The 27,724-nt window shown below is 43.3% G+C and overlaps 1 protein-coding gene across 3 annotated transcripts in view; it reads left to right on the top strand.

The window, feature by feature from the left end:
• Positions 1-27,724, top strand: part of NEURL1B (neuralized E3 ubiquitin protein ligase 1B) — a 185,052-nt gene that overhangs the window by 141,030 nt on the left and 16,298 nt on the right. The window contains exon 2 of one of the 3 annotated variants that reach the window (XM_081852120.1): positions 25,012-25,050. The exons of the other annotated variants lie outside the window; for them this stretch is intronic. Coding sequence (XP_081708246.1) covers positions 25,012-25,050 — 39 coding nt within the window. The remainder of the gene's footprint in view (positions 1-25,011; positions 25,051-27,724) is intronic. 3 annotated transcript variants of the gene reach the window in all.

Raw genomic sequence — 27,724 nt, 5'->3', positions numbered from 1 at the left:
AAAGAAGGAGTGTGGGATTGGGTTTAGCAGATAAGGATTAAAGTCACTTACTGAAATTGACTTGTTGTCATCCTTCTTTTCACCTTGGAGGAGAGGGGTGGAGAATCTATTAAGTACGTATATGAATCTGTTCCTCACATTAAAAATTTCAATCTATCCTTACAGCTCGCCCCCCTGCCCCCTAGCCTTTTGCTTCCTATTTGTTCTCTGAATGAGCAGATTACTTCCTCCTCTTTTTGGGACTCCTAAATGCAATCTGATTGTGTCAATACCTTTTTCCTAGACTGTTTGAATATAGGTTACAGCCACCCAGGAGAAATCCCCACCCCAATAACATGATAATTTAGCAGATTACAGTTGCAGGAAGCTTTTTTTGCAGGATTGTGTGAGATCAGGTTCATATACTGGATAAAACTATACCTTACTGTAGAAAGGTCATTCAGAAAGCTTCCATTTTAGTGTTGTCTAAAGCATCAGCTTCTTTAGTTTCATAATTGGATTTATCTATTTACTGCTTTTGTTCTGCTTTCTGCCAGGATTACGTAGTTGTGGTTTTATTTTATTTCTGCAAGCGCCAGTCTGCTGAGCAGTTGTCCTCTTGCTGCAGTGTTGCAATCTCTGTCGGGGAATGTTCTGCAAGAAGCCAGCCTTCCACTCACAAGCTGTTCATTGTGCACTTGTTGCATCTCATGAAGCCTCGTGCCACAATCCATTTGCCAGCCCTTAAGGTGGTCTTCAAGGACTCTTATGTTGGTATTTGTAACAAAAGGAACCGCACAAAAACCTTATATTCTCCCATTTCTCATTTTATTCTTAACCTGAAAACGAAGACCTAATTTCAAAGCAATGTGTATTGCTAATGAGATCACAATTGGTTTCGTCACAAAATCTAAAACAATAGCATAGGCCCAAAGAAGTGAATTACTCTCAAGAAATGCAGATGCTGTAACAGTGGATGTAATCCTACTATAATCTCCAGGCAGAATAATTTCCATTGTGTCTCAGCTTTTTGGAAAATATAAATTGCTTTACTTCTGCCTCTGAGTACCTGTTGAATGTGAGTTTGACAAGCCAAAGATTAATGAAAAAAATACCCAAGGTTTTAAACTGGAAAGAAGGGCACAATGAAGTAATTCTATCCATGTTTATCTTCCTTGCCTGACATTTAAACAGTGTGGTTACAAGGCCATTTTTTAACGTTTATGTGATTTATGTCTGTTTTGTATGCAAGGCCCTGACTCTAATCTTAATCAATTACTCAATTTGCAGGGGACGAACATAAAGTTACCCTTGATCTTTCAATAAAAGGGGCACTACTGAAGGAGTGAGGACCAGGGGTCCACCTGGGTCCACTTTGGAGAGCCAGGCTGGAGCCATTTTATAAGCTGAAAGCCATCTTAGAAAGCAAACTAAAAGGCTAAAAGCTATCTCTCTTCTGTTTGCAAAAGCATTCTTTGCAAATGCAGCAAATGTGGTCTGAGCACTTCACACCTGCTCTAGCTGCTGACCCAATTCCAGTAAACAGACCGAGAATAGAGCGAACAACAGGAAAGATGTAGCCCACCACAAATGAGCAACAGGAGAAGGTAGCTCGCCACAAGTCTAACAGATGGTCAATGCGGCTTTACTAGGAAGGGTATGTAGGTCAAGAGGTTTATAAGCTTACAGCACCACCTTGCGGATAATGCAGCCTGGAACCGAAGGGCCACCATCAATTCTTTAATTGGTTGAGCAGGAATGTGTAAGGGGTGGGTCAAGGGCTGAACTGTGCTTTTGCCAAAAGGTATAAAAGTTGTCTGCCCCTGGTGTTCGGGGGCATTCTCTCATTTTTCCTGAATGTACCCACTTTGCTTTGCTTGTCTGACAAATAAACCAAAGTCAATAAAAATATTGCTGCCTGGATTTTTCCATTCTGGTCTAGATTCTGAATTTACAGAATCTGAAGTCTCTAACATTTCTGGTGCCACAGGTGACTCGGATCAAGGACCTTAAGTCCTCAAAAAGACCAGAAGGCAGCTCCCTTGTCCTTTTCTAGGCAGGACGCAGGGGAAGGGCCAATAGGCCGCTTACTCCTGGCGCCACCGAGGTTTTTCTTCGGAGGAGGGCGAAGCCAATTTGACCCTTCTGCTGGATCCTGTGAGAGGAGACAACGGATTGAAGGACCGAGGTTGGGAGAACAGGGCAGAGACCAGCCGGCTGGGGTGAGTACATGGGCAAAGGGCCCTGAGGACATAGGAAACCTCCTTGGATAAGGAGAAGGGACAGACTGATCACCTGTCCAGCGTACTTGGTGGCAGTAAGGGTAGAGTTGGCCCCTGAAAACCACCCACGCTTAAGGATTTAAAGGTATAAGGAAGGCAGAAAGGAAAAAGGGGGGGAACCGGGAGGCTAGTGTATGGTACAGCGTCCAGTGAAAGAGGCACTTGGTGCGTGTGTGTGTGCAACCCCAGGGTATTCCCCTGGGGTAGAACCAATAAGTACTTTGTTTCCCAGCAACGCGAGCTCGACTGGGCAAGGAAAATTGGGAACTGCATGTGTGTGTGTTTGGTGTTTGGGGACGCTGCACAAGGACCATATTAAATATGGGAGGGGGTGGCTCGAAAGGTCCAATAACTCCCCTGCAATGCATGCTGAACAATTTCAAGAAAGGATTCAGCGGAGACTATGGCATTGTGATGACGCCAGAACGCTTGCGCACTCTGTGTGAACTGGGAAGAAACATAGAGGCTCTAGCTGGGACAGGGCAACAAGGAGTATCTCTTTGAGGCTGAGTATCTACTTAGGGAAGAGTTTCAGACTCAGATGTAACTCTGGGAGCGATGGAGGGGATCGCTCCAGAGATCCCTTAGGGTATCCAAGTTAGTATATAGAACTAGAGTGCATACAAAGCTTTCAGATCTCTGGACCTCAATGAAGGCAAGAGTTCAGCCAGGCAGAGCTGGAGAATTCTCTGCTGAGCTGTGGCTTTGGTAGTAAGGCAAGCCTCCTAGTTTCTCCAAAGCCCATTACTGAACTGGGAAGCACATGAGCCTTGCAGACCTCCAATAGTTTTGATCCCTATAGTAACTACAGTTTGACCAGGGAGGCCAACCTAAATCCCAGAACTTAGTTAGGGAAGAGCTGGGTACCTCTGTGACCAGCGGCAACTTGGAACACATCAGGGGAAACCACCAGTAGCCCCCTAGTTTCTCTGATGACTAGTGAGAGGTGGTCTATGGCTAGGAAATACGAAATGCTTTCAGACCTATAGCAGTTACAGTTGAGACAGGGAGGACAATTTAATTGGTGTTCTTAATCAGGCACCAGCTGGATGGCTCAGAGCTCAGGTGTGTCTCAGAGAACACTGTAACAGACCCCTGGTTTGAGGCTTAGGCAGAGGAGCCTCAAGAGAAGACCTGCATCTTTGTGGCCACCACAGTTGACAAGTTAGTTGCCACAGAAAAAGGATGAGGGAACAGATGAAGAAGCAAGCCGGACACCTGAAGCTGACCACAGGGTGTGAGCAGCCAAGGTCAGGTGTCTGCTGGCAGAGCTACTAGAAGTTAAAAAAAAAAAAAAAAAAAACTGCATAAAACTAAAAAAAAAGAGGAAGAACTTTCTCCATTTAACTTGGATGAGTTTGTGAACATGGATGAAGTTCTAGAGGTTTACGTGATAATAGAGAACCCCCCCCCACCCCCCTGGCTGAAGAAATATAAGACTGATCAATGAAATTAAAGGAGCACAGGCAGGAAAACGCCTCAAGAAGCCCATTTACCAGGGATCCGAGGCAAAAGTGCCGTGGTGGCCCCTTGGGAGGACAGGGACAGCCCCATATCCTCAAAGCTCCACCGCTGCCCCGATATGCGGCCCCAGGAGCCGAAGCAGGAAAGGGGGGGGCTGCCAGCCAGCCCAGAAGTACACAAGGCAGAGCCCAGTGACCAGGTCCTGGATGAATTATACCCCAGTCTTACAGAATTGAGGAAAAAGATGAGCAAATACAGAAGTTCGACCACTATGTATCGAGATGCTGCAGACGCTTATCACAGGGGTCGAGAAAAAGCCTTTTGAAAGTACCTAAAACAGTGCAGATCCAATCAGCCCACGTCCAGTGTAGAGGCAGGGACAGCAGTCCTGACCCCCCTTCGCGTGGTTTTTGACAATCCACCACCTCCACCCCCTGCACCTCCGGCAGGGCAAGACGGTGCTCACAATGTCTCTGCCCCACCTGCCCCGCCACCGCAGCCTAGGACATTCACCCTTCAATATGTCCCCCTCACCACCATTGATTTGATGAATTGGAAGACCCACAGTCCTGCGTTTGCTGAGAAGCCCCAGGCAATGGTGGACTTGCTATCCTCTATATTTGCAGCACATGAGCCTACCTGGACAGACTGTCAGCAATTGCTGAACACTCTCTTTACTTCAGAGGAAAGGAGGAGAATATACAGGCTTTAGAACACCTAAAAGAACAGCAGGTTCAGGAGGCAGAGTGGCCTCAACGATATCCCTTAACCAACCCACAGTGGGACCCAAATAATGTGGACAATCGCAATGCTCTAAGTACCTATCATAGGACAATGTGCAAAGGACATTAGAACCAAAATCCAAAACAGCCTGGGTTCCAGGACATGTCCAGATCTCAGCTCATGGCCATCGCCCAGAAGGTGTTTAAACAAAGAGGAGAGACTGAGAAGAGGGAGAAAAAAGCAGTGGAGGAAAGAAAAGGCAGCAGTGTTAGGCACGGCAATGGCTCACAGCCCAGGGACCTGAGGGGTCCGCCGTAGCCATTCAGAGACCCGCAGCCAAGGGGGAGGAAGATGCCTGCTCAGCAACAGCAAGGCCATAAGAATTACCCCTGTAAAAGGCTGCATGGAGCCAATTGGGAAGTCTGGTCAAAATGCATGTATTACTGACTGGCAGAAAAGCAGCTATGGGAAAGTACACAGGCTGAAACAGGCTTTGCCCAGCCCATTAAGAAGTTTACAGGCGCAGTGGAGGCTTGTGAAGCAGACGTGGTTGATGCTCTTGAGCAGCCGTGGGTTGTGTGGCAAGCAGTGAAGACGGCATGTCAGGCTGCAGTAGAAGCCAGACCAGAGGGACCTGGAAGCCCAGAAGGGTCTGTGGGACGCCCAGAAAGCCCAGAGGGACCTAGAGGATGCCCAGAAAGAGTACCAAGCCCAGAGGGGGCTGAGGCTGTTTTGGGAAGTTGTTTCTACGGTTCAATGCATCTGTGTGATGGACTGTGTGTTGGAGAAAGGCTGAAAAGGCAGTGGCAAGCTGTTCCTCAGGCAATAGAGCACCCAAAAGTGGGGGTGCAGGCCAGGCAAGCCATTCCAAGAGTTCTGAGGAGGCCAAAGTCTCCAAGAGTTATTTGTCCTTTGAGGTGAAGTCCAACAGCGAAAGGCATTGCCATGCAATTGGCAGCTGGATGCAAGGCTAACATCTATACTGATTCTAAATATGCCTTCTTAACCCTGCATGCGCATGGCGCCCTATGGAAAGAGCCGGGAAAGCTCTGAAATACGGTCCAGAAGTTGAGACGTTACTAGAAGCTGTATGGGCCCCCAAAGAGATTGATGTGATGCACTGCAAAGGCCATAGCAGAGGTCGGGACATGGTCACCACCGCCCTCAACCCAGCTACCCTGTTGCCGGTAGGAGAAGGTGAGGAGCAGACACACGATTGCATTGAGATTATGGACACAAGACTGGACCAGGAGAAGTGGCCAAGGGAAATCGATTGGCAGACAGAGTGGCCAAGGAAGCAGCCCGGTAACCAGCCCCAGCCTCAGTTATTGGAGCAGTGGTCCCAGAAGCGATCTTAAGCACTGCTAACAAACCAGATACTATGAGTCCACCCACATGAGGCCAGATGCCACAACCAAGCAGCTGGAGAAGTATGTCTATATAGCCAACCTTTATCAACTGGCAGCCCAGATTTCCAGGAAATGCCTGCTATGCCAAAAGAATAATCCCAGAACTCACTCCAGATGATGTGGAACCGCGTTACACCCTTGATGAACGGCAGTGGGCCAGCCAAGAAGGAGCAACGCTCCAGGAAGGACCAGACAGCTGTGTTTTTGGTGCCCCAGCATCTGGCCAGCGTGATTGTGAAGAATTACCACGAATCCACCCATTTGGGAAGCCCAGCTGCTAAAGCACACCTTGGAAGAATACTCTACATCACCAACCTATCTCAACTAACTGCTGCTACAACTAACTGTTGCTATAACTAACTGCTGCTACATCCCAAAACTGTGTCCTGTGCACCAACCAAGAGACTGAGATCACCCTTTCGTCCGAGACATCCCCGCCAGTTTGGGGCAGATGAAAAAATCACATCACCCAAGGACAAGTGCAATCCCTTTGTTTGTCGTGTGTGTGTTTGCTTCCTTTCCAGGTATTCCCTCGAGCGTACACCGTGCAGTCCCGCGGCAGCCTTGTTGAGCCGGTTCACCAGTTCCTCTGGGTGACAGCGTCTGGCGACCCCCTCATCCCCAACTGCAGTGAAAGTAGCCGAGGTGATCCCCTGGGTACATCACACGCGTCTGAAATCCTGCTGACCCTCTGAAGCTGATCATCACCTTGTGTTTGACGCTACCGGGAATGCGTTGAGCCACGGGCAACGAGATCCTGCGACTACTCATCACAAGGACAGTCACAAAGACTTTATCTTTTCTCTCTTATTTTCTGTATTGATTTGCTCTATGTCTTATTGCCCTGACCCTACCGAGCCATACCAACCCTATTGGCCTGCTGACCTCTGCTATGACTGGTTCGTCTTGCCGGTGGTAAGGGACGGCATACGCGTTGGCTCTTGGGAACGAGGGTTCAATAGGGCGGCCGCAGTACAGCATCCCACTCTCCCACTGTGGCTCTTTATTCACTGCATTGCCCAGCGCACTTGGATGTGGCTCCTCCGGAGAGCTGCAGGATCGGTAGAAATCTATCGAGTTCTAGACTGCTCTTGTGGTTGTGGGAGAATAGCCCGCTGGTTACATGGTAAAGCGATATATCAACCCCATTTGACAAACCAGGCCAAAATCTTACTCCAGGTGTTGCATGGGAGGGTGTCTGAATCAGGTGCACATTAAAATTGCTGAACAGGTGCCTGTAAATTCTGCAGTCCCACCTCTGATTATTGTGGTGGCTCGAGTCTCCCAAAATCCCAGAATACTGCCTGAACTATTGGGCCTGGTAACTCCACACCTAATACCCTTGAATGTGGCAGGGTATTTTTGTGGCTGCATAAGGGTTGCCACCCAATAGACAGGGCACCTAGTTCCAGAAGAATTGGATGGGAGGGGTGCCCGAGGGCAGCATCCCCAGGGTAGAGACTTGCTCTCCAGCAAATTTAGAGGCACCACTAGGACTTTTGGTATTGGGACCAGAACCCCTTGATATAGTCACCCCGTGTGTCAGGCCATTGCAGGGGTGGATATATTCTTGTGGGTGCAACATCATTTACGTGGAAGAAGAAGCCCCTTTTGGATATAGTACTCTCCCAGGAGACCACAGGGGTCTCCACCCACCGGGAATAGTTGGGAAGTTGATCCAAGTGGTGGGAGCTTCCGAAATAAGGTGGAAGATGACCCCAGAGGCCCAAGTGTTTATAGAATACGAATATCAGTGGGCCCTTCAGCAGTAAAAGAATATTAGGAATGACCCCGAGTATTGGTGGGAGGAACTATGGAAATATTGAGGTTGGTGGGTAGGAGTGGTATGTACTGCCCTATTTCTTTGGATGTTCATGTATTTTTGCTGGCATTGGCCAAAGCGGGAAAGAGTCCCCTGGCCTCCCATGCCAACTTTTCCCATCTGGCTCTCTATGATGTGGTACCTATTGATCCATCAAAACGAAAATGATGAACCGGAATTGGTCAGCATTTTCGTGATGGAAAGGGGGGAATGAAGGAGTGAGGACCAGGGGTCCACCTGGGTCCACTTTGGAGAGCCAGGCTGGAGCCATTTTATAAGCTGAAAGCCATCTTAGAAAGCAAACTAAAAGGCTAAAAGCTATCTCTCTTCTGTTTGCAAAAGCATTCTTTGCAAATGCAGCAAATGTGGTCTGAGCACTTCACACCTGCTCTAGCTGCTGACCCAATTCCAGTAAACAGACCGAGAATAGAGCGAACAACAGGAAAGATGTAGCCCACCACAAATGAGCAACAGGAGAAGGTAGCTCGCCACAAGTCTAACAGATGGTCAATGCGGCTTTACTAGGAAGGGTATGTAGGTCAAGAGGTTTATAAGCTTACAGCACCACCTTGCGGATAATGCAGCCTGGAACCGAAGGGCCACCATCAATTCTTTAATTGGTTGAGCAGGAATGTGTAAGGGGTGGGTCAAGGGCTGAACTGTGCTTTTGCCAAAAGGTATAAAAGTTGTCTGCCCCTGGTGTTCGGGGGCATTCTCTCATTTTTCCTGAATGTACCCACTTTGCTTTGCTTGTCTGACAAATAAACCAAAGTCAATAAAAATATTGCTGCCTGGATTTTTCCATTCTGGTCTAGATTCTGAATTTACAGAATCTGAAGTCTCTAACACTACCACACTTCAAAAAGTTGGCTCCATATTAGTAAGGACAGAGAGGCTTGAACTTGGTGAAGTGGTGTAGTGGAGAATGGGGGACACTAAGATAAACAAATACACAGTTCAGTAGTTGGCATGGACAAGGGGAACTACTTTAAGTTTTCCTGTGCAAACTTTTAAGGAGTTACTATTTCACCCTTGCTGGCATACAGAAACAAACAAATGGGTTGGGGGACAGGACATCACACTTGCGGAACACATGTCTCATGGCATCCCATTCTCATTTTGCTATAAAGTGAAAGGCTGCAGAGCAGCTTTGCCAGATATAATCTCAACCGTATTCTCACTTGTTGTCTTTGCCAATACCACATATCACATCTCAGCCAATAAATTTATGTATAAAGCATTACTATGCTTCTTGAGGACCAGTCCCTGAGACTGCCCCTGCTCCTCAACCTTATATGTAAACCCTTCTACCCTATAGCCCCACTGATGAACTAGCAACTGGGGAGTTGCTCATGAGGACTCCTTTATTGTTTGGCTTTGGTGTGAGAGGAAAGCAGGAGCTAAATTGTGAGCGGGTATAAGACTAGAATGTTTGTGTGTGTGTTTGCTGGGAGCTGGAATTACCTTTAACCTATTGCTCAGCAGTCTGAATGGCTGAGGTGGTTTTGGGGAAAACTAGGGCAGTTGTATTGAATGATTTTCAGCATCTACTCTGAGAGACTCCCATTCCCGTTGACTTAGCTGGCTTGGGACTTTTTGGCTGCTATTGCAATCATGGGGTTGTCTTGGCATATCACTGGCCAAATAATCCATGAGGAAGGACATATGCTTAAACTCGTCTTTCCCAGCAGGTGGCTGGTTGATGGTTTGGTGGTGTTTAATTACCTTGTTATCATGGACTGTTCATTTCCTGGTGAGGTTTAACATTTGTGGTGCTTGGTGCTCATTGCTCCCTGCAGGGGTGGAGGACCAGTTAGGATCATCCTCTCCTGGAAGGGTTTTGTTTTGTTTTGTTTTAATTAGGAAGATTCCTGAACGCTTTGGGGAATTGTGCAGTTGGCATGGCTGGCACCCCTATCAAAGCCCTGGTGTCACTGTGGAATAGTGAGATGAAAAGGGCCAGTGGCACAGGTATTCACGAGTGCTCTCTCCAGCATTGTGGATCCTGGATGGCTCTGTGGTCCTCAGGAAAGCTCTGAGCGATGGAGTAAGCCAAGTGACTGCTGGAGTACAGGTGGCACAAGTATTACAGTGAAAACAGCTGAACACATAATCATGCCACCTGTGGGGCAGTGAAGAAAGTTTTCTTAACTATTACTTGAGTAGCTTTCTAGCACAGCTTTGTGGGCTTGTGGGAATGTGGGACCTTCCCCTAAGGGGAGTAGCATAGAATGCACAAAAGCCTGCTGTGACTAATTTGCAAGGCACCTTGAAAAGTCCCTCATGTTCTGCTGGAGCTTAATGCCACAGATATTGTGGATCAGCTGGAGATGTAAGTCTGGTTGTTTGGGATCAGTTTCAGTAGCTAAAGCCAGATAACTGTGGACAAGGTGTTTGAATTTTTTTGGCCTACCACATGCAATCCTGACCTTCCTGTCATATAAGGGTTGGGTTTGGGGTTGCCTGGGTTGGGCCCAGGAGCTGTAAATGCCATTTTTGTGAGAAACAACTGTAATTTGCCTTTAAAGGAAATGGTGGTGTGTCCCCTTTTCAAGACACCTTCCCTGGATCCAGAAGCAAGTGACAACTACTGCCAGTTGCAAACATTTCCTTTTGGGGAATGGTTATTATCAAGAGAGTGGTGTCTGTGCAGCGTCAGGAGTCTTTGGAGGAAGCCGATTATCTAGATCCATTTCAGTCTGGCTCCAGTCCAGATTTTGGCATTGAAATGACTTTGGTGGCCTGTATCAGGGAGGACAAAGAGAGTTTGAGCTTGCTTAATTCTCCTTGAGTTCATGGTAGCTTTTGATACCATCAATTATAACATCCTCCTGAACCATCTCAGTGGGTGGGAGTAGGGAGCACACTGTTATAGTTGTTCCATTTCTACCTGCAGGACTGGTACCAGAAAGTGGTAATAGGTGACTTTAGCTTAGCCCCATGGCAGTTGTGCTGCCTGTCCCCCCATGCCGATTAAACTCTTATTCTTTAGTTATTAGATTTCTAGTCTAACTTTCTTCTCTAAGGAACTGTTGAGAACATTTGTTAAGGGGTTTGGAATGAAGTTTCACCATTATGCAGATGACACCTAGCTCTGTTTTCCCTTGTCATCTGAACGGGGGGAAGCTGTGCAGTTGCTTGGTCAGTGTTTGGCCTCTTGTCGTGGTGTTTACTTCTGTTCTAAAGAAGGCCTCATTAGTTCAGTAGGCCCTAACTGTTTAACTAAGGTAACCCCCTTATTGAGTTGTGACTCATTGGGTCTTCCGCCTCTTGACTTGGAAATGTCTTGATTCAACACATGTGGACATCTATACCCCGGGCACTTTTTCATGTTATCTTCCCTTCCCTTACACTGATTCATCCTTCTGACCCAACTTTGGAAGTAACTTTTTAAGGGTTCTGAGAGTGATTTATGTCTTTGTTCAGTTGGCCATACGAACAAAGAATGACAGCTGCAAAGTAGGCAGTTTTTAAGTAAACAAGTGCATATTAATTTTCATGAACTTCTGAGAAGATCTCTCTCTGTGTAGAGCTATCATAATTGAGGATAATTGTCCTCACACTGCGTTGCACTTCTGGTATTTTGTGTTATTGCACAATGTGACAAGACTTGTAGTGGTGGTAATGAGGGGAGGTTTCAACTAATGTACAAAACCTCTAGAAAAATGTAATTTCCTTAGCATACCTGTGCATAGATGTAGATTCTGGGTGTTCTGGCTCAATAAGGAATAGTATAAGCATCTCTGCATTTGAAGAAGAAGAAAAAAAGCTAATCAAGAGCTCACTTTTAAAGATTTTGTCCTTTGAATAAAGCATGTACCAAATTACTATGCTCTCCGTTGGGTTCCTTGCACAATCTCTCCTCCTCCCCGCCCCCATCACTGCCTCATGAATTATGGGATCAGTCTATGCCTTCTGGAACTGGAGCTAGGAGGTTTTTGTATGCCTCTTGTTTGAGATTCCTATTTCACATGCTTGCTTAGGTGCATGTTTATACAGTGCAAAGCAACAGGCACCAAAGCTATTGCTTGTATACTGTTTTATATTTGGGTCAGCTAAGTGTGGGGAAAGTATATATTTTCTAAGAAAGGTGAATTTAGCCTATGAAGCGTCCCCTATATTGAGTCAGAGGCCATTAATCCCTCTAGCTCACTTTTGTCTATTTATTTGATGCCTGTAAAATATCTAAAAGAGATTTCCCAGTAAGAACATCAGGAATGAAACAATTTAAAACAATTTCATATGCAAAAAACAAGCTCATATGTAAAAACGATTAAAAACCATTCCATGCATAAAACAATTTAATATGTAAAACCATTTTCAAACCCACTACAGATTTAACCTGGGAGAAAGATCTCCATGTAAAAGGCTTGTTGAAAACCCCGGAAGCACAATAGCAACAGTACCTGTCTGATGTGTAATGGGAAGGAGTTCTAAGGGGCAGCTGCCACCACAAGCCCAGTTCTCCTATCCAAAAGAATGCAACTACTGATAGGATGGTATCTGCAGGAGGCCTCTCCTGCAGAGTGCAGCAGTTGTTGTTTTTTATGAAAAATACCCGTTCTTCCACTGAGAAGAGCACATGAATGTTCACACGCTCATGCTGCAGAGAAGGTGAAAGAGAAGACAGATCAGTTTTATGGAAGGCAAAGGAGCCTCTGAGACCTGCATTCTGTAGTAGTGGTCAATACACTGGGGAACATTCTATCCTTACACTGCCTCCCTGCTGTAGGCACACAACTAAGTCCTCCCAGTGGTGTGGAGCCAGTGGGACCAATTGTTCCTTAGCTCTGGTATTTTAAGCCTTGTATACATTTGACTGTAAGCTGTGCATTCCTTAATAAGAGAATTTTTTGCTGAGGATATTAGCAGCATTTGGGGGATGACGTAAGTGAAGTATGTTACTAGAACATTTCTTAGCCTCTGAAGTATATTCTGTTCCTTATGTTTTCCTGTGCCTCTTGCAGAGCCTGCCAGGATCTCCCACTTATCTTCTGCTCGATGTATCATCTGTCCTTGTAAATGCTTATCGGAGCTTTTGATCTTTCAAGGACACTTTGATTAGGTTTTTGTGTACAGATAACTCAGGCCATAATTTTCCAAATGAAAGTTTTCACTCCCTTTTAAGTGATGACAGAGATGTTATTTCCTGATGGGCAGGTGATGGTTTTGTGAACTCTGAACTTCTCCACCTCCAGCTAATGATGGTGTGGTGTAGCCAGTCATAAAGATAGGTATTAGATGAGAGGATAAGGTGGCTGATGCTCTCACTCTGCTTGGCCTGAGGACAGACAAGCAGTTCTTAACAGTGCAATCCTGCAAATGTTTGTTCAGAAGTAAATCCTGTTGTTTTCATGAGTGCTGGATTAAACCCTGTGGAGGACCGACCCTAGGCAGTTCAAATCTCGGGGGGGGGGGGGGCTCGCAAATTATCTCAAAGCTTCTACTTGGCTACTTGCGAATATTCTACTAGGATCTGGAGTTGGCGGGAACTCGCGACACACACAGAAAGCTTTGTATCTGGAAGTTTCTCATGCGTGTGCTCTAGTTGGATAACATTGAACTAAGAAAGTTTGATTGTAATTTTCTTTCAAGATCAAATCAATATTATTTTGATCCGTTGTTGCAGTGCCTCTAGAAAGGCATGGGGCTGGTGCCTACTCTGCCTTTTTGGTAATCCAGCACTGGTTTTCATTGAGGCTTACCCTCAGGTAAACTGCTTTAGGATTGTAACCTCTATTCTTTTTCTAAAATTGAAGTAGCCACCCACCTGATGTCATTGTGATGCCAGGTTACATATTTTCTCCTGCCTGCACACATCCTACCTGACGTTGCATACAGGGAAGATGGGCGTAGGGAATTAGGACCCCTGGAAGGATGAATTAAGGCTGTGGGCTGGAGGTTCCCCATTGCTGTTCTAAACTAATCCCCCTCAAATATTACAACATTTCCTCATAGGAAAGTTTTTCCAGCCCCCTGATAATTTTGGTTGTCCTTTTCCAGTTCCGCAGTGTCTTCTTTGAGGTGCAGCAACCAGAATAAACTAAAAGCACAATAAACCAAGTGGGATTACACCATAGATTTGTATGAAGAGTGGTTTTGTTTTCAGTTCCTTTCCTAATGATCCCTGGTATGAAAACTGTTCTTTGTCACTGGGAACTTGCAACCAGAATCCTCTATAGAAACTAAAGCCAGACAAAGTAAACCAGAAGCGAAACTTTTAAAGAAAGAGTGGAAATGGCTCTTGGTGTGACACAGGGATACTGTAGTTTCTTTTACAGCAGAAAGATTTCCTTAGTGTGGTAAACATTTGGACACACAAATATAGCCACGTTTACATCCTTCCATACTTAAGAGAGGTGGGTTGAAAAACCCCCAAAAAACCTTTTCAAACCTTTACTTCCTGCTTCTGTGTGTGGTTAGAAATGGTTTGTGGAAGCCTTTCAAGTTTCTGCATATATATTTTTCTTAATACAAATCAGCAACTTAACTTAATGTTCTTTCAAACTCTCAGTTGCTAGTGATCTGCATCTCAGACACTTTTTCTCGAATTGTTCCCCAAGCTTAATTCTTGATATATTAAAGACTGAAACCCCCTTCATTCCTGATCATCTTGTACTGTTGTACTGTCGTGTGTGATTCATTTTTATTGTCTGCTCTTTAAACTTTATTTCTGCAGTTACTGAGCATTTGGGGTGTTTTGTTTTTGTGTGTGTGGTGCTTACCAAAAAGTCTTGTCATACAGTTTGTGTATGTGTGTTTTTCAAAGGTAGAGAGATGCCATTTTCTGCATGACTGTCAGGACTCATTAGACTCTGCTCATCTGCCTAATAGGCTTCTGAGAAGCAAGTTAGCACGTGGGTTGAATGTGGCAAAAAAATTAGCTTTGGTTTGTTTCCTAAATGTGAAGCATTTTGTTCTAAATTTGAATAATTTTCTGTACATAGACCAGCTTACGGTAAGTAATTCAATCTCTAAAACTATTAGTAATGTAGAAGTCTTGTTTCTCCATAAAGTTCCCTATATAGCTAACTTTTATTTATATTAAATGGCAAATCACTCTGCTTATGTTTTAATAGTTTGATGTGGCGTTTTGAGTTGCAAGATGAATAGATGATTAAAAAGAACTAAAATTAAGCAAATAAAAGCAGTTTATATATTGGTTGTGCTAATTTAGACTACATAGTATGCTGTTTATGAACAGATGCACTCTGTTGGCTGCAGAGGAATAATAAATTTGTACATCGTTTAGAAGAACTGGTGCAGTGCTGAGAGGAAAAACAGGCTGGTGGAGTAGAAAAAGTTCATACAATAGTTCCATCTCCTCCAGTTTCTTGAGGACTACTGTAGACATTATGCCTACTGCATGTTTGAGGGTACCAGAGATAGCCTCTTTGTGACTGGAACAACTCATTATGTGACTTTCCTTAATTGTGTGGAGTGTTTTACCACACCAGCAGCCCCTAGGAATAGACAGTGTTGGCGTGAGAGCTCTCCACACATTGGGGAGACTCATGGCATTAGTGGTTCCAAACATTACAGATGCACAATGGGAACCGGCAATCTTAAACACCTGATTCAATCTTCCCGTGCTCTCTGTATGGGTAAGTTTTTATGTGTCTCTAGCTTGGCCCTTTGTCCTTTCAATGACAGGGAGACTTCTGACAGGATTAACTTGTATTTGTTGTATTTGTGTCCTGCCTTTCTTCCAGCAAAGTCAAAGAAGCACTCTAGTTTGAAAACAACCTTGGGCGTGAGAGTAATTTTGCCAAAGCCACACACCCAGTGAGCTTCATAGAAGAGCAAGCAAAGATTTGAGTTTCTGACATCCTTACCCAGCCCTCTTTATTTGCCCCAGCTCTCCCTCCCATGCAGCTACCCGCCCTGGGAACCTATGGTGGTAAGAAGTCTTATAAATGAATGAATCTGATGAAGCATGCCTCTAAAACTTGCTGGGCTGTTAAAATACAGGCACAGTCCTCAAGGCCAGTTCTCGGAAAGAGGCTTAGTAACATCAGTGGGATTGCCAGGGAAAGTGCTCTGAATGCACAGGATGTGACATAAGCAATGCTGAAAAGCCTGTGTGGGTGCATTTAAACAACTTGATCCCACTGATGTCAAAGGCATAAATACATTAGGTGTGTAAATAAAAGCCTTGTTGAAGATGATGGCAATGGCCTCCACTGCTTGTTGAAGATAGGGTGATTTGTAAGTGCTATACAGAACAAGCTTCAAAATCAATGCCTTGGTTTGTCAGCGTCACACTGAGAAACCAGAACCAGGGTTACTGACCTCAAGAAGGAACAACATCTCCTATTGATCATTCATGACATTTTATCCAGCCCGTTAAGGTAAACTGCTAGGACTCTTACGTTACACCCCCTCTCTGCACTGACTGTCTCTCTCCCTTGAGACAGGAAGATTGAACCTGAGACCTTCTGCTCTACCACTGAGCCATGACCTTTCCCCATAGTCTACACTGGCATTTTAAAATGAGTGGGACAATTAAAATAAATATCCACCACTGTGTCCTGGTAGCAGCATAGCAATACCATACTCGGTAGGTAATACATTGGAAAATTCCACTCCCAGGGAAGGAATTAAACAAACCTTTTAGTATTCAAGGGGTACAGCTTGGCTAGCAGAGTATATTTTCTAAGAGAAGAAAATATATAGCAATCTGCATAATACGGACAGGTCTCAGAGGTTTGCAGCAGTAGAAGCAGAGATCGGGGTTTCTGTACCTAAAAGTTAGACACAAACAATCACATTCCCAAGCTCCTCTAAATGGTTACCTCTGGTTCTGTTGCGCTGTGACTCTTCCCTTACTGAGATCAGCAGAGGCACTTCATTTTCCTTTAGAGGCCCTGATGCATTTTGTCTGAACAGTATAAATGTTTGTCAGTAGTTCATGGTTTGTTTTATTAATTCTAAGAGGGAACAGCTGAACTCTCACGTCCCAGAGGTGCAACAGCTGTGTGTTATTGCCTAATAACCTTCATCTCAAAATTGGCAGTTTTCTCAAGAAACGCCTTTCCTTTGGGCACTTATCTTTAGACTCATTAATGCATGAATATGTTTCAGAAGCAGTCTTATTGTATTAAGTGTACTAAAACTGACTAAAATCTAAAACAACCACCCCATGTGTGGTTCTCTGTCTTTTGACTGTTAGCCTTGCACTTGCCTGTTCATGAATGTGGAGCTAGAACAAAACATGGCATGGTTCTACTTAGCTATGCAGACCAGCTGTAGAAACATGAACAATCCCCTCTAAAGTTAATCAGACTTCCAGCATGCCACAGTCTGACGCAAGCAAAAGTAATGGGGGTTGCCATACCTAAATGACACTATATGAGGTTGGGCCAAATTGACCCAAAGGTCTTTACATCTGTTGGCTTTTTCTCCCATTGTGGCGTCAGTAGTTTGGTCATGTTCACTTGGAAATAAGTCCTGTTAACTCATTGGGACTAAGAAACAGAGGTTTACATCCTGAGTTGCTCTGATGGAAGAGGGTTGGCAGAAGATGACTTAACCATCCCTCCTATCTTCTGCAGGCCCCTGCAAAACTGCTTATAGAAGGTTCCTTCACCTGATTTTTAATTGTCTCCCCCTTTCCATTACCACCTCACATGCCACAGACCACTCCATTCAGGAAGACCCTTAAATCCTCAAAAGAGGCTTTTCAGTGGGAGGAATTGATGGAAAATCCCCATCTTATGCCAACCTCCAATCCAGGCTATAAATCAGTAGGTATTGGCAATATTTAATAGGAATATGACAGGAAAATGCACCCAGCCAAGAAATGAAAATTAGAACTCATTGAGCATCATTTAAATTGCTTAGATTTTTAAACTTCATTTGTCATTAAAAATAACATTTGAGTGGAAGTCATATAATGTTTCCCAGAAAGATTATTAATCAGTAAAGAGGAAATATGGCAGCATGCTAATTTCACACGAGAACTTCATAGTTGAACTGAGATTTTAACCACGGGCTTCAGGTTTAGAGCATATGAATCTTCAACCTCTATAATATTTCATATGTAGCAGAAATATGTCAAAGATTTTACCGTTCCGTTGGGGATACTGAAATGATAGACAAGGGTTTTTTGTTTTTGTTTTTAAGAAGCAAGACATTGTGACACATAAGCGGATCAGTGGTAACCAGCAGAGCCAAAGATGGGGTGTAGAGCTGTGTTCACATTTCTTGCCCACTGACCACCGAAAGCTGAATCTGAATAAGATAAGTTAAGTCTGATTCTTGCCCTTTCAATGGGGCTTCTCCAGGTGACATTTGTGACACAATGGGGGTGTATTTCTATAACCTCTAAACGTCCTTCGGGGGGGGGGGGGAGGGAGGAATAGGCACTGCTTGCATCCACCCACAGAACTCTAGCCTGCCCTCTTCCCCCTGTTGCTCCTTTCAATTAAGCTTTAATGAGGCCAGGGTTCTAGTGTAAGATGAGCCACCTTTTTTCCCTTTGGCAAAGTAGGCATTCCTAATAGGAGTTTTGTAAGAGAGCCATTTCAGCGAATTGCTTTCTTTAGCAAAGGCGCAACTTGTGCTTGAAACTTCAGCAGCTTTTGTATTTTTTTGTTTGCTTGCTTTTTCTGGTGACAAAGGATGATTGTTTTTACGTCAAAAGGACGGCTGTCTGTCCCTGTACTCTGGAATAACGTTAGTTAATTTTGAGTTTGATTAAAGTGAAGTAATTCCCCCCCACCGTCTCCTATAAGAACACACAAAAACCCCTGCTGGATTTGAGGCCTAACTAATTTGGCATGCTGTTCCCACAGTAGCCAGTCAGATGCCTCTGGGAAGCCCAAAATGGGACTTGAGCACAGTAGCCCTGTCCTGCTGTTTGCCCCCCAGCTGCTGGTATTCAGCTTCTTCTCTTCTTCTTTGGTGACCACTTGTAGCAGAGTAAGATTGTCTTCCATGAACATGGTCTTAACAGTGAGTCTGTAAGTGACTGTGGAGGCCAATTCTGGACCCACATGTCCTTCCACAGTGTGGACATAGGTTTCTGGGTGGGAGTTGATCATGGTGAGGGTTTGCCAAACGTGCCTTCCTCTTAGCACGCATACTGTGGTATAGTGATCATGATCAGTAGCCACTGATAGCATTATCCTCCAGAAATCTTTTTCCATTTTGTACAAATAGAGGTCTGAAAAGGAGTTACTTTTGCATCATGCCCTGAAGACTGAAAAGCTGAGCTTGTTTAGATGCAAGATAAAGGATTCTAAAACTGCAATCCTTTTGCACCCTTACGTGAAAGAAAGCTCCATTCAACACAGTGGGACTTACGTCCAAACAAATATGTATAGGATTTTGCTGCAAAAGAACTATTGCACCCAACAAGTCTATTTATAGTGGGAGGAATTCCACTTTGCATTATGCCAAACATTCCAACAACACAAATATTTCAGCTTGCTGGATGGAATGACCCCCCCTCCTGCTGTGTGTTGTTCTGCAGGGGGTTATCCTGACCCACCCCCAGCTAATTTTGGGGGGTGCAGGGGAGGAGAGAAGGGAAATCCCTTTTGTGCAGGGCTTAAGAATTAAGAAGAATTGCTTAAGATTATTCCACATTTTGAACTATTCCCATGTATGCTACTAGCAAATTCAAGAGCAATAAATTCAACAGAAGAAGCTGTATCACTCTGTTGCAACAAATCCCAAAGAGTCTCAGTATAGTAAGAGAAATTATGGGTGAATTTGAGTTATAAGCTTTTGTGAACTACTAGAGCCCACTTGTATTTATTTGCCTTTGAAGTGTCACAAGATTTTGTTGTTGGGGAGGAGAGGCTGTAGTTTTGTGTGTGTTTTGCTCCATATACTTGGCAGAGCTGAGGCTGCACACATTTAATCCTTGTCCTAGATCCAGCTTTCCAAATTGCATTTCAGTAGTTCTGGTTTGTATGTCTACAAAGACACCACTATTCCATTCTTGAATAATGTATGCACATTATAATTTGCCATATGGTGAGATGCAAGACAGCCTGGAGAAGGAGCACTTTTGGTCCATTTGACAGGGCAAGGATAGCTGTGTTACAAGTCTGTTGCAGCAAAATTCTTGTGGTACTGACAAAGCTTATGGCATAAGCTTTCATCTGAAGCATCTGGTGAAGTGGGCTCTAGTCCATGAAAGCTTATGGCACAATACAATTTGTTAGCCTTCAAGGTGCAACAAGACTTTATGTTCTTGTTCTCAATGCATCCTCTTTTGCTGTTTCTTGCAGCATGTGTAACCATATGGTACTATTTCTTAATTCTTCACGTGGGTGCCATAAATGGACATAGTGACTTGGCCTAAATAACAATACTTATTTCTTCTTCTTAGCTTTTGCAGAGAGGCCCAGCTGAATTGTGTACTGAATTGCATTTTCTAAACTCCATTTTATCTCTGCCTGAAATCCTATGATCCATGGATGTTTTCTAGGGAAAGAATCCTCTTCTGAACTATAGATATGACAAATATGATATGTTGTTGAGATATTAATCTTTTGCTGTATTTTATTGTTTGAATTTTGGGATTGCCTTTGTTAGTTCTTGTGAGAGCCTTTTGGGACAAAAGGTGGCACAGAAATAAACTAACATAACAAGTAGGAAGGTTATGTATCTCCCCTCCCCCTCGCCAAATTAACTATAAACAGTCACTGTTCTACTCCCCCCCCCCTTTCTCTTCTGCTCTGGATTTCATGGATTTCATCTTTGAGAAGTGCAGTTGAATTATATACAGTCCTGATAGCTGTTAAAAAGAAAATAATTGAAGAGCAGTCCACTCATTATTTACCTTTCTCACTCAATGCATTCCTTTCAAAGCATTTTTCTCCTTTATGCCAGAGCCTTGTTTAAACCGTGTGTAAATAAAAAGTGAAGCACCAGATTGCAATCCAGCAGCATACTGGGAGCAGGGATGTTGAAAGCAGCTGCTTCCTAGAAGCCACAGTTTCTTGCTTGCTCTGAGATTTGTGGCTGTCTCGGAAAAGACCAGAAGCCCTGAATGCATGGCCCTTGTTAAGTCTGCTGCTAACTGGGTTGCCATCTTGCTTACGTGAATTGAAACATCCCTGTGATTTCTCATTCCCCACCCCAATTTTTCTGTAGCACAGTGGTGGTTAATAAACACTATTTCGTAGTACAATCCTATCAGGGCTGCCTTGGGCAGCGGATGTTGGGGCCATTCTCCTGGCACAGCCCATCCTACCACAAATTAGCCCCCAACCCAAGTGTTGTGGAGGTTGCTATCCCTTTACTAGGGTGATTCAGCTGTCAGTCCGGTTGTCTTCCATAAGTAGAAGGGGGAAGGAGTTTCATCTTGCCCTTGAACTCAAGCAGCAAAATGACTTAGGCCTGAACTCCATGCATTCTTACTCTGAAGTAATTCTCGCTATGTTCAGAGGTAAAGGTCCATAGGATTTGCAGCCTTAACATCTCATTTACTTTGTGGTCTTTAACTTTGTCCTTGCAGAATTTTCATGAAGTAGCTATTGCCCACCAAGGAGGAACTGACCTATTGACCTGCCTTTCATGACTCTGTGGGCTCCTGGAAAGGAACGTGCAGCTTCTTTTACTCCTCTTTTTTTTAAAAAAAAAACACCACACACACACACCTGTGCTATGTTAACCAAAGGTTTTGCTTACTGTGTTGCCTATGAGCCCCGAGCTTGCGATTAAGCTCTCTTCTCGCTAATCATGACCTTAAGCATGAGTTCCAGTTCAGATGACATGCTAAGCAAAATCATGACTTAGTTCAGCACAGTGCATCAGAAAGAAAAACAGACTGGGGAGAAGCAAAAGTGGCTGTGAGCAAACTTCAGGAGCTCCTACAGTCAACGCTGGTTTCCTCAGCCAAAATTCAGCACATGTTATGGGAGCCAGCTCTTCAAAAAGGAGGCACGTTAACACAAAAACCCCTGAAAAGCCTTATGGCCGTGGCAGCTTCTTCCCAGTATACTTTGAGAAATGTACCCTTGTTAGGGTGCTTGGAGTGGTCTGTTAGTATTAGGAAGCCGGCAAGCAGGAAGCTAATAAATTCCCTGCAGGAATTTGTTGCATTTACACAACATTGTCATTGTTAATCACAGTACCCGAAGCACTTTGTATAAATGGTAAATATTAACCCATTTAACTGGTTGGAGACTAAGGGTGAGAGACAGTGACTTCACCAGATCTACTTGGAGAATCCATAACCGCAGTAGAATTTAAACCCATCTCTTTCAGTTATTCGACATGGTGTTCAATGGCCATTTTGAATGTCAGACAAAACTGCCACCCATGCTGAGCTGCAGTTGCTTTGTTTTAAAGCCTTTCATTTTCCTTTTCTTTTTTTGTAATTATTTAGCAATTAGTCTTCTGGTGTAACGCGGTGACCCTTTGTGACTATAGGGGATGGGATGGATTTCCTGCCTCCCACAGACAACGATTCCACCCCTCACCTTGTTCCTGCTTATGTAGAAAACAACCAGCATGTGAATAGTGTTCAAGTTAGCACACCTTTCCATGACCCCAATACATCTGGGTGATGGGACAGAGTGAAACATGTTGTTACCCAATATTTTTTATGAGTGCAGTGTGGGGGCAGGGGAGAAAAGATAATTGCATCTAATTTAAAACCAGATATTCCGTAGATGTTACTGCAAGCTTAGTGACATAAAATGTTACTGCTAATTATTACACTATACTGTTGTTTTGGTATTTGCACATGCAAAAGCACAAGTCTATCTGCTCATCTACCTTATAATTTTGTAGTGTTACTATGGCCTTCTGAAAATTAATATTCTGGGAAATGGAGGCTAGGTGGAATTATATTTCTGTATAATTTTAGTTAGTTTTTATAATAGAAATGTAATGTAGAACTTGGGTATGATGCTAGCTGGTAAGAGAGAACTGGGGAGGAATCCTATAGTTTTAGTCATTCTGCAAGAAAGGAAAAATTGATAAGATAGGTTTATGTAAGGCAACAGGATTGTAGCATCAGCAATTTGAGCTGAGGTCTGTTTTTTATTATGTGTTGTGCAATATATTGACATAATTTTTAGATGCTAATACAACTATCATATTTAGCACTTAATATAATATCTTTGGACATACTTCTGTTGTGGAATACTGAAAACTGATACTAGAGCCAGTTTTTAGAAGATTGACAGTTTTCGGAATTTTTTCCTTGAACTTTTGAGTTCAGACTATGGCAGGCTCTTGGGAAAAGCACAACATAACAGTGGCTAATGAACTGGGCGTCTCTTGTTTTGGAACACTTCTCATATGAAAAACTAGCAACCCACTCCTGCGTGCGCTTACTCAGAAGTCCCACCACGTTCAGTGGGGCTCACTCCCAAATAAGCCTTCATAGGCTTGCAGGCTAAATGTCAAATGGATAGTTTAGTGTCCAAGCCAAAACCCCACCTTGGAATAAAATCAGATTAAAATTGGGGGTGGTCAGGAAAATTGTGTGCTTCAAATTTATTCATTGTGGGTCACACCAGCCTCCATTAGTTGATTCTAGTGGTCCACTGTGCTGCAACATGTTTGCAGCGCATATTAATGAGTATAGTCTAGAAACTGACAGGCAGATTTAAATGTAGTGAGATTAATTGCCTGGCTTGGTGACAGCACATTTTTCTTTGGCTATGGCTTGAAGGTGTGACCCAGTGCTACCTCCTTTATTTTCATACTTCTGATTCCTTGCACATGGACGATATTTCAAAAAGCTTTACTGTTGAAGTAAATATAAGGGCAAAGGAACTTGGGTGTCAAATGACTATGATCAATTGCAGCAATCTGAACAGCTTCCAAGGCTTCCATCTATCTATCAGGCAGTAGCTTTTATACTATTTTGGGAGGAAGAGGGAATTGTAGCAGACTAAATGTGACTTAGACACTATGCCTTCTCCATCCATCTTTTAACTCTCACCTACCAGATTCTAAAAACATGGTATTAAAGATGGAGGCCTCTTGACCCAAACTGAAGGCCACTTGATGCTCTCTTTTTTCAAAAACAAAAACAAAGCAAAACACCTGACCTTAAAAAGATTCATTAAAAAAAAACCCAGAACCTAAACATAACCAATGGTATGTGATGCTCCCAAACTGTTTGGATGTTACACAAAATGGCAGTTGAGGGTGCACAGCCCCTTCTTCCATCCATCCTATGTTGTTCCCAAAGCCATCTTAAAATTCTCTGGTGAGCTACTGCAAGCCATAGGAGGCTGAGATGGAAATTGGCCTGATTCATTGCAAAATACCTTCTTATAGCTGTACAGGAAATACTTGTCAGCGGTTCTGGTTTAAATGCTGTTTAACTTGCAGATGAGAGAAGCAAAACCTTCAGTTAAATTAAAGAGCTACCTCCCAAGAGAACTTGAATCGTAGTACATATTGCTGAGGAAAAATGAAGCACAGGCTAGAAAGCTGTATACTATAAACTCTCCTGTTAACTGTATCGCTGATAGTTATAGTGTACCGTTACAATATTATTTTGTCACTGACTAGCTTTGACGGCCAGTGAAAGTACGTAATCTAAAACCAAATATCAGCTGATAGTCGCATAAAAGTGGAATGTCATAATCACTATTGCTAGCTACACTTTACTTGTTAGTTTGGGGTAGCTTGTGAGGTGGAAGTGAGAGAGCTGGGAAGAGACGTGGGGAAAGAATAGGAACCAACAAATGCTGACGGACAAGCAGTTTTTTATTCAAATTATTTATAAAAAAGTATTACTTGCTTAAGTGAGTGGCAGATGAGCCAGCGTTTCTAATATTCTGTTCATCAGAAGTTAGAGCTATTCTCTACTGCAGTGTCAATTTTGTTTGATAGACTCCAAAAGCTTTGTAGAACAGGGGGTGACAACTTCTTTGAATTCGTGCCCACATCTGATAATTTGTGGGGGAAAGCAGCACAAAACCTCTTGTAGGCGCCACCACAAAATGGCTGCTGTGGGATCATGGTTAATAATGAAGGACAAGTAACTTGCCCAGGTAACTGATTACAAGGCAGAGCTGGCGACCGAGCCCCTGAATTCATTATTTTGATAAGTGGTGCAGAAAGGAACCTCCTAGTGCTCATGAACGCTGTGTTGGTGACCCATGTCTTAGAGCTGCATCTCACCCCCACATTCTTTTTCTCTGATATGGGCAATGGGCGGGGAGGAATTGTTACTGTCCCTTATCAAGAATTATGTCACAGACTGATGGAACTTGTAGTCTAAAACATCTAGAGGTCCCCAGGTTGGGAGAGGCTGGTTTAAGGTTTAAATTAATTATAATTCATGGTTAAAAACAGAAATTATTCTATTTAATTTTAAAACAGAAATTATGAAATATCATTGCAGCTGCACCAGAGGAGCAGAAGGAAAGGAGAAATATACCAGGTTAAGTCTTGCTTTTGTTTTTTCATGTAGCGGTAAACTCTGGTATAGCATTATGCCTGAAACAGCCCTATGTAAGCCCTTGAGAATGGACACTGCCAAGACTGTATCTTAGACATCTGAAAATACTCATTTTATTATAAATAATCTGCATTACTCAATGTGGGTGGGGAGCAGAAATGATTATCATGGAATATTTTATGTCTACCATTGCCTCTAATTTAGTGAGGATTTTTATCACTCATTGTTGAAAGAAGGCTTGCCTCATTATGAATTTTTGTTAGCAGACATGAGGGGCCTTTGAGACTAGCTCAATGAATCGGCTTTTCATTCTTTTTTGTGGTTTGTCTTGTGACACTATCATGGCTAAAGGATGCTCAGTTAACCAGGATGACATGGCCTTGCGGTTATTTTCCCTTTCAAGGTAACAGTTCTATTGTGTGTAGCTTTTTAATGATGTGGCTGAACTCTGGCTTTGTAGAAGCGCTCACATTTCAGAGAATGTAGTCATTTTATTTTTAGAGAAACTGCCCTGCTCAAAGATCCATTGCACTAAGGATATGTCATGGGATAGATGATTAAGTTGCTTTTCGGGGTGGGGGTGGGGATCAAGTCACAAGCTGAAGTCATGAAATTTTCTCTGGAAACAACACAGTTTACTGTTTCAGCTATTCTAAAGTAGCTGTGAGATGAATCTACAAGAAGGAAATGGGCTCCTTTGTCTTTCCATGCCAGATTGATAATGATTTAGTAACAATATTAGTCCTAATTACATGTTTTCAAGTGACAACAACGAGTTGTTGTAGGTTGGGAATAGCAGAAAGATTGTGTGTAATAGGAATTTTGGTGCAGTTTCTGTGAACTTTATGCTGTTTGTAAAGTTTCATTTCCTTACACCCCCCCCCCCACTTCGTTCCTTGGCCTAGATTCTATGGAATTCACTTTCTCTGGGAATGTACGGTAGTTCATACTCATTTGGTAATGAAACTATGCTTTTTCTTCTAGGGATCCTTCCTTCCAGACAGTTGGCTATGAGTAAAATACAGTGGCTTGTCTGATTAAAGACATCCCTTGCCCCCTCAAAACAACTAAACCATACATTTCACATATTGCAATACTGTATAGATCAGGGTTCAAAATGCAAAAACAAAACTGTTCCCTGTTTGCTATATTGGACAGTTGAAGTCTCTCTCTTTTAGAAGCAGCAGCAGCACACACAGAGGAAATGCTTGCATTTGAATTTGTGGCTGTTCTAACACTGCCTAGTCTATTTCCTATTCAGAAGTCCTTTTGAAGTGTTTTAGAGCTTTCTAGATAGGGAGGAGGTCAGTCAAAAATTCAGCCACCACCCAGCTCTCACAATGGATTCACATCATTTGAACAATAGGATCTCAGAATAAAATGGTTACTTATAGGATGCATTCATTGAAAGGTCTCTCTCTCTCTCTCTCTCTCTCTCTCTCTCTCTCTCTCTCTCCCCCCCCCCCCCGGTTTCAGTAACATCCATACAGTTGAGTGTACATAAAATAATGACAGGTTCTATCCCTTGTTTCCCAGATAAGAATTAAGTAAGTAAAACATATTTGTTGTTGTTCTGCATTTTTAATGACATTTTTAAATTTGGATGATTTAAGGAACTATTATTCCACCTTAGAAAAAGTTTCAGCTAAGTTTGTGTGTTCATTCTCTCTGAATATTTAGAGCATACAAGCTCCACCCTTGGAAGTCTGTCTTCATAGCTATGGGCTAAAAACTGGCCTTTTAAAAGTGTGAAAGCTGAAGCTTTTGTAATGCATCCAGTATCAAGATCTCTTCCTTTTCTTTGCGTCTTCGCAACTGGGACATGTACACCTACTGATGTATTGTGACTAGACAGGGCTGAAGTGCAGCGTCTAAAACATCTCCCTGAACACAATAGGAGAAGGAATAAACATTTTTCTTGCAATAATGTATCATTCCCTTTAGGCCCATCTTAAATGCCTTGAACGCCATCTTTTCAACAACCCAATTTGTTCCCCTTTATCTTTAGTCCTCCATTGTTTTGATGTCTGCTAGATTCCAGCAACCCAGAGTTGGGACAAATTCTGATTCGTCATCAGGTATCTTGGGTTTCATCCTATAAAAGGGCTGTGCTTTCAGAGGCAAGGGATGTGCTGCTCCAAGCTGTGAGCTACTAACTTATTTTGCTCTGAATAATCATAGCATAGCATTTCCTGTGTCTGGAATTTTGCTACATTGCCCTTTTCCACAGTTGCATCTTTGTTGTGGGATAAGAATGAACAATTAGGAGCAGCTTTGTAACACATTTTAAGTAGTGCTTATCTACACATATACTGTTTGCCCTAACACTGTCTCCAATGTTAAGAGGGTTTTTGTTTGTTTTTGTTTTACCTTTCTGTGTTTCTGATACTAAATCATTAAGGGCTTATCTTCACAGGTTTGCGTTTCTGAGTTTAAACTAGAGCAGTTGCTTGCTACCAAAAGTGGGAGCCTTCAGTTCTCAATTCTTCTTGTTTAGATTGGCCAAAAACTCTCACCTGCACTTCAAAGGTTCATGCAGGTGCATCGTGCATGGGACAAAATACTAATGTGGTGATGTTTGTGTCACAGGGAAGAGGGGACCATTGCAGGAGATACTGTTGACAACACTGTTTTTCAGAATGGCTCTGTAATGATA

The sequence above is a fragment of the Podarcis erhardii genome (assembly GCF_964252035.2).
Source record: "Podarcis erhardii genome assembly, chromosome: 2".
Taxonomy (NCBI): domain Eukaryota; kingdom Metazoa; phylum Chordata; class Lepidosauria; order Squamata; family Lacertidae; genus Podarcis; species Podarcis erhardii.
Note: the sequence above shows the minus strand (reverse complement) of the source record. Positions and strands in the feature narration are given on the sequence as shown.